The sequence below is a fragment of the Diadema setosum genome, chromosome 12, assembly GCF_964275005.1.
Source record: "Diadema setosum chromosome 12, eeDiaSeto1, whole genome shotgun sequence".
NCBI classification, from domain to species: Eukaryota; Metazoa; Echinodermata; class Echinoidea; order Diadematoida; family Diadematidae; genus Diadema; species Diadema setosum.
In genome coordinates this window covers 16091513-16104725 of record NC_092696.1, presented here as the reverse complement: position 1 = coordinate 16104725, position 13213 = coordinate 16091513, and the positions used below count along the sequence as shown (strand labels likewise).

Genomic DNA, 13213 nt, shown 5'->3' with positions numbered 1-13213 from the left:
AAACATACACATACATGCACACACTCGCTCACACTTTTATACCGCCCCCTCCCCCCCCCCCACACACACACAAGAATAATGACACAGTATACACGATCTGTCTGCAAATAACAATACTTCTTTATTTTTGTGATCAGGTTGTTTCCGTTTTAACGTCACACAATAAATAACTACGAAATAATTCAATAAATTACTTTACAATTCTGAACACAAACATGCATAGACAAGGGTACTCACATCATATTTAGAAACAAGAGGTTAAAGAAATTACTCCCGTAATTTACAGTCAATCCGTAATTTCTGTATACCAACATAAGAAGACATAATTATCTTGCTTTGGCACATGTAGGCGCACATCATTCTTTTCCCAGCTCTATGTTGAAGCTCAACCATCAAACAGTATATTTTTTTCTTTGTTAAACAAGATATTTCCAACATTGGGACACTACAACACTACATTTCCTTCTGGCTTTAAAAATACTTAGCATTAATGATATTGGCTTGGCAGGGTGAGGCCATGATGTCCATTTAAACTGAATAAAAAGAGGAAAAAATTACTACGAAATCTATGACAGATTGTAGACTTTTCTCAACTGTATTAAAAACGAACGTGTTTTAGCTTTGTGACTGATGAACATCATAAATGTGCTTTGTGGAGTTTGTGGAGTTCATAACATGTATAAAAATTGAATAGGAATGATATTAAAAGAGGTTTAGAAAGCTTCGTTTGATATCTTTGTAACATCTACTCGTAGATCAGGAGCATGATTTTTTTTTTTTAATTCTTATGCTGTCAATATGCGAATTGAGAAAGTGATATTGGTTTTCGCGACAAAAGATTTGATCGATGTGAATATTCAAACTATTGAACATCATATTATCATGCTGGTGTGTGAACGGGTGGGTGGATATGTTTTGAGATATTTTTTTTTCAAATTTAATTACGTAATACAGGGACATACATCATGTGAAATCTTATTCCCGATTGGTCACACTCTGGGTATGACGACATTGCATTTATGACGACACAACATCTTCCTCTTATACCGCATTGGTGAAAACAATGAGTTTAACGAATGATACATACTGTACCTCATTCTGCTTCGTGAAACTGACTGCTACTTAATTATTTTGTTAATCCTTACACCCTTTACACCAATATACATACAAATATAATGCACAGCACATAAACAGACGACTTATTCCCGTAAACAATGGTTGAAGAGGCATATAACTTATAATACCCGATATTTGGTGACACACAAAATATCATCATCATACATGCAAGTATTCTCGATGACGCTCAGCCGAACACTGAAAACAGCGTACAAGGATCGAAACAGCGAATGGAATATAATTAACATTTATTTTTGTCGTAATGATTTCAAGTCACTATTATACTATCAACCAATGCTATCTGTATCATGACTCCCGGCACTAAACACCATGCAACTGAATTTTCAATAGCATCACCGACAAAACTCGAATTTTCTTCGAATTTTTCAGCTCCATCTCCTTCTCGGTCTTTGGCTTTCTTCTCTGTTCGCATTCATCTTTTTCGTCATCATCTTCTTTGGAATAATGTAGATCATCATAGTCATCACCACCACCACTATACGGCAACAGTATAGCATCATTGCCGCCAGCATCATCACCGTCAGCATCATCGTGTCTATACGGCATGGATTTTACTTACTTTCATTTATATCTACCTATTTTTGTCGCCTTGGACGTTTTTTTTTTCTTTCTGTCTTTGTGTGTAATCTCGGAAGGGGCGCAATGTAATCCTTCACGCTCTAAATTTTCCAAAGTTAACAAAAAGAAAACGTTATTCAAAAGATCAGAAATCTTTCTGTCATCTATTCCACAAGATAGCATGCAGCTATCTAACAATGAATAGTATACCATTGTCCCAAAGGGCACTCTCCGAAACTCGCAGGGATGCGATTGCCCCATACTGGTCTGCTGCCTTGTTCTGACATGCTGTGCCGTAAGACCCCTATACATCTACAGTTCTGTTAATATTGTATATAAGTATCATTAAGCGCCTTGAGCATTTCATCAAAGTGGAGAACGGCGCTATAGAAATTGTATGTATTATTATTATTATTATTAAGTTAAAGAGAGCAACTAAATTTCTTTAATAAATCAGGAAACGCAGCATGTTTGTAAAATGCGATACTTCGCCTGACAAAGACGCTTCTTCCCGTATCATTATTACCCGTCATCTTGAAGAAACAAAATGTAGATTACGGCTACCTGTGACGTGGTGCTGCAAGTTTGGTTTGTAGCTTCATGCTTTAATCGACATTATGACGCATTATTTTGAAGGCGAGTGCCAGAACTATAGGTGCTGAACTATAAGACCGGGCAGGGTAACGGCGTAGGCCTATACTGCATGACGAATTAAGAAACAAAACAACAACATACAAACAAAAACACTTATGACGAGAGCATCCCAGCAATGATGATAAAGTGCGGACAATATTCCAAGATGTCCGCAATAATTAGACCGAAGTAAAATAATAAGAAGACATAACGAGTATTATATTCTGACACCATTCAAGTTGCAGCATTATTTATCATAGTATATTTCACACAGTGAGGAGGTTAATCAAAAAATATTGTTTTGCATCGATCCCATTACCGGTCAGTTAGCTCGCAGCATGTATAATAGGTAACATAGATATTAAATCGAAATAATGATCGCTCCTGCTATCGATTCATTCTCTTTAATCGGCTCTGTCTAAAAGATTTACACACCGCAGAAGCTGTGGTGTCCACGGCTACAAGACTATCCGTCTGCTTGTTTCAAAATTAACATTATATACTTTGCCGTGATTATTAACGTGGTTTTCTGGAGAACACAACTTCATTGTGTGTGTAAAGCCCGCCGCACACTGTACAACTTTCGATCGCGCGACTGACCTACTTTAGATCTGTAATAAAGAAGTGTGTTCATTTTGAGGCTATTACGATTTATTTCGGATCCAAAGTCGGTCAGTCGTGCGACCGAAAGTCGCATAGAATGCGGCTAAAGACACAAAATGACATAGCGACTCGTGTTCCGTATGAGTTTGATTAAAAACCAACAAATCAAGTCACTCAAATAGAACAACAATAAGTTACATCGAAGTCAGACAATGAAAGTCATCGAGTTTTAAACGTGGCATAAAGTTTCAAGACTGTGATCACCGGTAACAATTAATGCAAATTAGACAAAGTGATAATATCATCACATATAAAAATTTAAGCGTCATCTTGTCTGCATCAATCAATGTGATTGTATCCCCCTGTCAAATAATGACAGATGATTTGTCTCTTGAGTCACGTGGCACGAGACGTGATAATGGTAGTGACGTCGAACACTACAAGATTATCCAACGATATGGCAAATCAGTTTTTACTCGATTCACCTTTCATTACAAGTCATCCGTAGCTCGTTAAGGCAACCTCGAGATATTTCCACAATGCGTTTGCATCGATAATTCAAGTGACAATATCTTGTGAACATATAAATTAGAATACAACTTTATACAAACACTTACAAAATACCGATACACAGGCGAACAATGTTGGCAAAAGTGTTTCTTCTTTTTCTTCTTCTTCTTCTCTTCCAAAATTGGTCGGATTGTCGAAGGCATTGGTTGGCTTTGGAATATAATTGGCAAACGAAGCCACCATCAGTGAGACGGTAGTGAAAACCCTGGTCGATTGTCGCAAAGATTGTCAGTCGTGGGGTGAGCTATGGAACGCCGTGGATCTCGTTCTCATACGTAGGTGTATGTGGAGGTACGTATTCATCGGCCAGCAGCTGTTGGAGGGATTCAAGAAAAAGGATCAGACCTATTATACTCTTATCACACAGATATTAGATGACATCACTGATTAATAATAATGGTTGATATGGTATTCCGAATTCCCTTAATTTTACAGTTTACCTGCGCATTCTGATATCTTCTCGTGTCTCCTACGATGACAAGTTTTTTTTTTTTTTTTTAATGTCATTCTGTCAGATGTCTACTTTTGTAATCACATACGAATCTCCATTTATTCTTGGTGTAGATAATTGGTAATTATACGGAGGTCGGAACAGGGTCAGTGTAAATCTGATGCTGCACATAGAAAGTACCATCTTGTTTTGGCTTTGAGGAATATACGAACAACCATGCCTCGTTGCATCGGTAGGCCTACATGAATACATGGCGACGATGCCTATACCTGTTATGACTGTTATACCTGTTATGACTCGTAAGTGTGTGTGTTAGAAATTGTGATACATCAAAATAAATACAAACTAGAGAAAATGATCAAATCTAGATGTCTACGTATTTTTTTTTTTTTGGCAAAATCACTTACTTTCGCTGAAGGCACAGTTAGAAATGATAAGCCATAACCTTTATATCCAGACTTTTTCTTGCGATCTTTCGACTTACCGATTCAGTTCGAATGGAGGCCATACTGTCAGAGGGCAGTGTCCTCGGGGTGTGAATTGGGTTCTGACTGGATCCTGAGTCTGTACTTCCTCGCGGCTTGTGTATAAGTTTAATGTCTAGACAGGTGATGTAAAGAAAACGTCATATTACATACTATAGATTATCCTAATTGGAGTGTTTTAATCAGAATACATACAATTGTATATAGGGCCTATATAGATAATCAATATAGCAAGATATTATATATATATATATATGCATGGATCTTTTCATGTCATTTCGCATTTCCAACAAAAATGTAATTACAATTAGGCCTATGTACATAATCATAAAGAATCGATACAAAATTTATGATAAAGGAAATGAAGAGTTTGTTCGCAAAAACATATAAAGGTACATTTTTTAAGTCATGGTCAAAAGAAGCAAAAACTTTCTTATTATTCTCGTTATTTTCTTGACCTTTAATCGCAAATATCTCCATTTGGCAAATATGAACTTATCGGTTTTTGCGAACAAACTCTTCAAATAATTTGAACGGATATATACCATTGTGACTTTTATGACTGTATATTGAAACTAAATTGTTGGAAATGGAGGGGATTCTTGTGTCTACTACTTATTCATTTATTTATTCATTTACTTATTTACTACTTATCTACCATTTGTTGCAAATGATATATTATTAGAATATTTGTTTCGATTATTTTTGTAAGGAAAAAAAGTGTTACTGTATAGTAATAACAATTGTAACTCAATTACTTTGTATTTTGTTTTTGTGAACACAAAGTGGAAACACATTCAAATCAATCAAGCAAAGCAATTAATTCAGAAAGTTTGAATTCACATAGCTTTACGATGATTATGTAAGATTCAAAGACGTTGATAAGACTTTGATGCTTTGAGTCAGAAGCAAATGAAATTCGAACTCGCTTTTTGTTATCAATCTCTGGATATGGGTATCTGTATGTGTGTGTATAATAAAGGTAGATAAGCTCCCTGTATTTTTCATCTATCTCCCTATGTATTTATAAGTTTAAAAGAATGAACATTATGAGTATAAACTTATTGAAAGTGAAGTTTGCCATGAACATGTGGTTGAAATGCGTTAATAACCTTTCGTACTGTGTGCGTAGGCGCTCCGATCCACGAGATGGATGGTGTCCACAGGCGACGTCGAACGCCTGCCCGTCACCGACGACTTCCGTCGCTTCATCCTCTCCAACAACCGACTGGTGAACGTGCTCGACGTCTCATTCGTCTGCACCCAGGTGAGGAAAATGAAATGTGATGAAATTTCACTTTGTTTTCGGTTTTGTTTGCAAACGAGAACCTCGGCAATGCATTGGCTATGTCATGTATGTTTGCAACTTAAAATCATTAATATCTATACAGGTCCGCATTATTTTGATCACAGACGGATGAAAGCGCTTAATACAGTTGAATCTTTAACAAGAGTTGAAAGATTTTTTTTATTCTGACTTTAACGTCTCTACTTGCTTAATTGCAAAATGCCGTACTACTAAAAAGAAAAATATATACCTCGATCATAGTATAGAAATGGCTGTAAAATTACCTTAAAAAACCCAACAAGTAGTTGGTAATGTGTAAATCATGTTGTAATTATTTTCTCTTTTTTATATGTCTTATTCATCATCCGTTCATCATTTATAAAGGACTTTTTTATATAACACAAAGACAAATGTCAAAAGAAGACTTAAGATTAAAGACTGGGAGCGCTGTCTTATTTTTGTACACAATATGTCCGTTTTCTACTTTCTTCTTCCTTTCTGAATATCTGTATGTCCACCTTTCCCTTTCTCTTATTCTGATTTGTCATCCTTCTTTACTTAGTTTTACGACCTCATCTTCTGAAAGTAAACTAGGAAACAAAGATTTGAATATGGTTATATACAATAACAGAAACAGATTTAATATGGCAAGTACTACTATGATATTCTTGTAATGTCATTGCTTAGCTATCTTTCATTCCATTCTCACCTCCTTGGAACGTGTCGTTGAAGGAGTGGGCCCCGTACTTATCCCGTCACCCCGTCTCAGTTTTCGCTTCTCGCGCTTCCGCTTCAATGCTGCCCTCACCTAATTTTGATCACACACACACAGTTTGGAGAGAGAGAGAAAAGAGATTGTTTTAATCTACTTGGTGATTGGTCAATTCTTTGGTGACGTAATAAATACTTCTCGGACACTTTGATTCAAACATAGATATTTGCCAAATGTGGAATTTGCTGCTGCTGCTTGTTGCTGTAAGAGGCTGGAAAAATCACATCTCTTTCAACAACATTCACGTAATTATATACTGTGTTTTCGATCAAATAGTTTATTCGATAAATATGTATTGATGATTTGGATAGTCCATTGACTATACATGATCATGTATTCATATACTCATATTATTTCAAGTATATACATTTTATCAAAGTTGAATCAAGGGAGACAAGATTGGTGATGTTTGTCTGCCTGCATGGTTGTTCAAAAGTGAGAGCTCTTCCTTTCTTTACACTATTACTTTTACTTGCAAGTTCTTAACATAATCCTTTTGAGCCATTTTTCAAAACAAAATAAGTCAAAACAAAAGCAATGAATTTAATGCTTTCTTAACAAACAGACACATAAGATAGAAAAGATAAAGTCCTGATATTCATTATTGAATTTGACTTACCTCTGAATTAAACACGCAGTAAAGCAGGAAGATGAGGATGCCCTGCAAAACAGGAGATGACAAAACGACGAAGGTTGAAAGGTCAATTCAAGTCAATTCAATTCAATTCAATTCAAGTCAATTCAGTTCAGTTCAATTCAATTCATTCATTTTCATTCTTCTTTTTCCAACAACACATAACACAGAAAAAATCAGGAATTACATCATAAACATAAACATTCGATTTTGCAAAAGATAAATGATACACATAAACACAAGAATGCATACTGGCAAAAAATACAAAGCTATGCTTCAGCTGAGGAAAAAAAAAAAGAATTGAGGGGTTCACTATAAAACAAGCTCAATTGTATCTTGTGAACCTCAAAAAAACTCTCAAAAAACTTAAGAATTACTTATTTACAAATACTTATCACAAAAAACAATTTACGACAAGACGAAACAAAACAGGAGAAACACAACAACATGACACGACTTGACAGAATAGATGGAAAGAATGAAAGGAAAAAAGAAAAAAGAAAGAAAATGCCTACACGCTGAACGTGGAAAATGGAACAGGGAATTATTGAGGATGTGCTTCAGAGAGCTGGTCAAACTATAACAGACTTGAATGAGTTTTGTCCAAAAACTGTCACGAAGTTTCGCAGTTTGTCATCATATCACCATTGTATGCACTGCCTGATATACTCCAGATTATTATGTCATGAGTCTTTATGCTAATGACTAGGATAGAGAAGTACCTCGGCCACCGATAATAATTACTACCTTTTTTGTCGGGTTTATGGTTCAGGTTGTCCCCTAAGATTATGGCATTACAGTTGGTCGTATACGTTTTCATAACAAAGACTTTGAAAAAAAAAGAAACTACAGAAACGACATGGATATATTATCATTGTATTAGAAGCTCTCTAAAGTAAGCATAAGTATTCCAAATAACGTCAGCACTTGCACTAAAATTAGTCATTCTTGTTTTGTTTTGTTTTGTTTTTTAATGGCAGTAAATAATGTCTAGTTGATTTGATGAATCAATTCGTATATGGGGTGTCGTAATTCAAATATCGGCAGGCAGCAGGGGTGGGCAAAGAAGATGGTGTGCGCGGGGGGACAATGGCGGAGGTGGCAGGGTTGACTTCGCGCCTATGGTGCAGTCCATTTAAGTTTATAATACCTGTAGCGCGACGGCGATGACGAAGACGTAGGTGAAGACGATATTGGTCAGCGACAGGAAGCCGAAGACCCAGCTGAGACCGAGGATCGGCACGAGGAGGAGAGCTCCCTTCACTCCAGCTCTTCGTTCACGCAAGGAGGAGTCAAACGAAAAGCAACAACGTTACACATCCCCGCTAGCATAGAAATACAGTATATGCATAATAATGTTATTCCTCAACATTCTCACTGTAATCTACAATAGGTGCCTATGTGGGAAAATACAATCTCAAGGAACGCGTATAATTGCCCGCTTACCACCGATTTTCTCCACTTGAAAATTTGATGCGTGGACCGTGCCATACCGTACTTTGTACAATTTGTACGAGGGTGTTCGTCGTGAAACCCATTATTGCCTTCGGCTTGGAGTTATGCAAGATGATCTTGGAGCAGGCGATATATTCTGGTGTCCAACCCCTCCTAACCAATACATATGTCTATATTGTCACGTATCTACTTTGAAGAAAAAAAAAATCTTTGCAGTTTGATACTATGGTCTGACACTATCCAAGGCCGTCATCATTTTTTGCACTTTTGCCGAACAATACACTTTTTTTTGAAGTGGCGAGCGCAGCCAATATTGTACAATTTGCGTTGATTTAGTTTTCTTCAGACAATATTACTTCGTAACTACAGTAAAAGAAGAGGGTCGGTTAACACTGACTGGCGTGGACTAAATGCAAAAATTGTACTCACTTGATGTGTTCAAAGTTGTCTGTCTTCACGGCTGCAGCTGACGCCACTATAATGCGAACCACCATGAATAGGATAATGAAATTCATCTGCGAGTGGAGAAGAACAAGAAAAGAAGAAGGAGAAGGAGAAGAAGAAGAAGGAGGAAGAGAAGAGAGAAGAAACAAAGTTTATGTATGCAATCCAAATAAGTAGAAGAGAAAGCGTTACGCTAACTTTACACGACGCAGTGTTGTCAATGTAGAAACAAATTCATTACTTTCAAAATTCAGCGCATCGCCTCTTAATTTTGTTGCGAGCTAACAATATGAAAAGTGGATCGCCCCAACGCATGCGACTGACATATTGTTTTGCGGAAGTTAACGAAATGAAATTTTTGACAGGTTAATCATGACGTGCCACTTTCTTTATTCAACCATCAAGGACATCAAAAAGGATATACACATACTGCCAAAAAAAAAGTAAACGCGACGCCATGAATTGACTTAAATTGAGAGTTTTGTGTTGAAAGGTTTGAGACACATTACTTTTTTTTTAAAATTTAAAACATTGCAAACCTCATAGAAACTCACCAATATAACGACAGCAACAGGTCCAGCAAAAGACCAGCTTAGTCCCTTCTCAAAAGTCGGCCAACATCTGACGAAAATTAGAATTGAGAAGACATGATTCATCACTAACAGCAGCTGTGATGACAAATTCGTTAAAAAAAAATCAACTCTCTTCGTTTCTAACAATTCGATAATTATTTTGTAATCAGGCTGTAAGTTAACTTATGTTTTTGTTTTTGTTCCTTTGTTTTGTCACGAAAGAGCGTATACAGAGAGCGGATGCCACGAAAGAGCGTATCGTATTTGCCGACTATTCTTCAGATATTCAAATTGATGATCAGTTGCAAAATTCTTCAGATAGATGAACATTAAGATAGATTCCTCATTGACCACTGTATTCAAATTCATGAAGAAGCACTAAATCGGCCCCCAATCCAGCGCAAACATCACTTTCATCTTGTACATGTTATTGTGCTCTCATATACACTGCACAGACTATGGACAAATGTGATGGAGTAATCTCATGGTCAGTTAGAAAATAGTGGACACTACACTCTAAGAAAAAAAGGTTCTCAAATGGTTCTCGTCGGCTCCAAAATGGTTCTCATCAGATGGTTCTCGCAAAATGGTTCCGATGAGCACCTATAAATGGTTCCCAATCGAAATGGTTCCGTTCGTCACCATTTGCTAGTATGCGACCCAGTCCCCGAGTGTTATTTGTGGTACTCCTGCAGGTCAAACAATATCTTTAGGTCCACTTTCATTTTTCCCCTTGCTGTATATTCGAATGTCAGATGTAAAAATCACCAAAACTGTGGTATTGGTACAAAAATATTGTATGTGTTTCTACTGCTGTGATAATAAAAAGTACATATTGCTTTTACCCTAACAAAAAAGTCCTGTGGTACTCCCTGTGGTACTTGTCGGTACCACACAATGTACCACACACTTGTAATGTTACCACAGGAACTGTGTGGTACTGTACCACAGGCTTGTAGGGTACTCCCTGTAGTACTTGTCAGTACCACACAATGTACCACATAAATAAATGTTACCACAGGAACTGTGTGGTACTGTTTTACAGGCTCATGTGGTACTCCCTGTGGTACTGGTTGGTACCACACAATGTACCACACAAATATATGTTAACACAGGAACTGTGTGGTACTGTGTCACAGGATCGTGTGGTACTCTGGGATGTACCACAGGGCAGTACCACAGGACATTACCACAGGAAAGTTCCACAGGACAGTACCACAAGACAGTATACACACAAATTGTCCTGTGGTATTTTGGGATGTATACCACACAACAGTACCACAGGACAGTACCACATGAATTGTCCTGTGGTATTTTGGGACGTACCACAGGAGAGTACAACAGGAAAGTACCACAGGATAGTACCACAGGACAGTACCACACGACTTGTTCTGTGGTATTTTAGGACGTACCACAGGACAGTATCACAGGGCAGTTCCACAGGACAGTACCACAGGAAAGTACCACAGGATAGTACCACAGGACAGTACCACAGGAATTGTCCTGTGGTATTTTGGGACGTACCACAGGACAGTACCACAGGACAGTACCTCACGACTTGTCCTGTGGTATTTTGGGACGTACCACAGGACAGTACCACAGGACAGTACCACAGGAAAGTACCACAGGATAGTACCACAGGACAGTACCACACGACTTGTCCTGTGGTATTTTGGGACGTACCACAGGGCAGTACCACAGGACAGTACCACAGGACAGTACCACAGGATAGTACCACAGGACAGTACCACACGACTCGTCCTGTGGTATTTTGGGACGTACCACAGGACAGTACCACAGGAAAGTACCACAGGGCAGTACCACAGGAAAGTACCACAGGACAGTACCACACGACTTGTCCTGTGGTATTTTGGGACATACCACAGGACAGTACCACAGGATATTACCACAGGACAGTACCTCACGACTTGTCCTGTGGTATTTTTGGGACGTACCACAGGACAGTACCACAGGGCAGTACCACAGGACAATACCACAGGGCAGTACCACAGGACAGTACCACAGGAAAGTACCACAGGATAGTACCACAGGACAGTACCACACGACTTGTCCTGTGGTATTTTGGGACGTACCGCAGGGTAGTACCACAGGACAGTACCACAGGATAGTACCACAGTACAGTACCACACGACTTGTTCTGTGGTAATTTGGGACGTACCACAGGACAGTACCACAGGATAGTACCACAGGACAGTACCACACGACTTGTCCTGTGGTATTTTGGGACGTACCACAGGACAGTACCACAGGGCAGTACCACAAGACAATACCACAGGAAAGTACCACAGGATAGTACCACAGGACAGTACCACATGACTTGTCCTGTGGTATTTTGGGACGTACCACAGGACAGTACCACACGAATTGTCCTGTGGAATTTTGGGACGTACCACAGGACAGTACGACAGGAATTCCTGTGGTAATTTTCGATGTATACCAGGAGAGTACCACAGGAACTGTCCAAAATCCCACAGGAAAATCATAATATGGTGCTATTCCACACAGAAGTACCACACAGCAAATAAAATTCGTAAGTACCACAGAAAAATGCTACAGGATATTTTTTTTTTCTTAACATTTTATACCAGAGGACTATCACATCAGGAGAATATCAAACAGCAGTACCACACAGGAGTACCACACAGGAAAATTGTAATAAGGCAGAATCAACTGAAATTTATAACAAATATACAAACAAAAAAGCACATATTAATATTCCTCAATAAATTGATAGATGAGTTATGCTGTGAATTATAACAATTGATTTGCCATTACCTATCCTGTCCTATACTCCTACAGTATTACCTATTTAGTGAAAGTGCTGATGTAAAGCATGAGAAATTTCATAAGGACTTCTGTGGCACTCCTGTGGTACTCCTGTGGTACTCCTGTGGTACTCCTGTGGTACAAATTTTTACATAGCTCATGAATATTCATAAAAAGCACTCTAGATTTTAGGAAATACATATATGACTTAAAAAGTCAAAGTATTAATGATGGAACTTACTTTGAACTTTATGAAAGATTGTCTAATTATGTTATGTTATTCCCAATATCATAGATATTGTTATGAAAGTGTAATTTCATATCTTGATAATAAAGTATAATCGAGTTAGTAACCATGCCTTAATGCTTTACGGATAGACGGCCATATATATATGTACTGAGAGGGTCGATGGCTACCTAGGAATAGAATATGACTATATATATCTATTATAGGACTAGATTGGCACTTGGCCATTAGACTTTCGTTTGAGGTTATATGTTAGGAGTAGGACAGGTTATTAAGTAGGGCCATGTTTGTCCTAAAATCCATCACTCACCTATCAGAAATATTCCTTGAAATGTGGCTACAATTCTCCCAGATTTTTTTTTCTCGATCTATCCTGTGTGGTACTCTCCTGTGGTACCATGGAAATGCTGTGTGGTACTGCCCTGTGGTAATGCTGTGTGGTAATGATCGACCTGTGGTACTGTCCTGTGGTACTGTCCCAAAATACCACAGGACAGTTCCTGTGGTACTGTTCTGTGGTACTAGTCCTGTGGTACTGCCCTGTGGTACGTCCCAAAATACCACAGGAATTCCTGTG

At 38.1% G+C, this 13213-nt stretch overlaps 1 protein-coding gene across 1 annotated transcript in view; it reads right to left on the bottom strand.

Moving 5' to 3' along the window:
* Positions 1–3745: 3745 nt before the first annotated feature.
* Positions 3746–13213, bottom strand: part of LOC140235752 (uncharacterized) — a gene marked incomplete at its 5' end in the record, with an annotated part of 41969 nt that continues 32501 nt past the window's right edge. Inside the window, 8 exons of the mRNA XM_072315765.1 lie at positions 3746–3814; positions 4437–4552; positions 5550–5694; positions 6435–6533; positions 7117–7158; positions 8282–8402; positions 9016–9101; positions 9585–9651. Coding sequence (XP_072171866.1) covers positions 3746–3814; positions 4437–4552; positions 5550–5694; positions 6435–6533; positions 7117–7158; positions 8282–8402; positions 9016–9101; positions 9585–9651 — 745 coding nt within the window. The remainder of the gene's footprint in view (positions 3815–4436; positions 4553–5549; positions 5695–6434; positions 6534–7116; positions 7159–8281; positions 8403–9015; positions 9102–9584; positions 9652–13213) is intronic.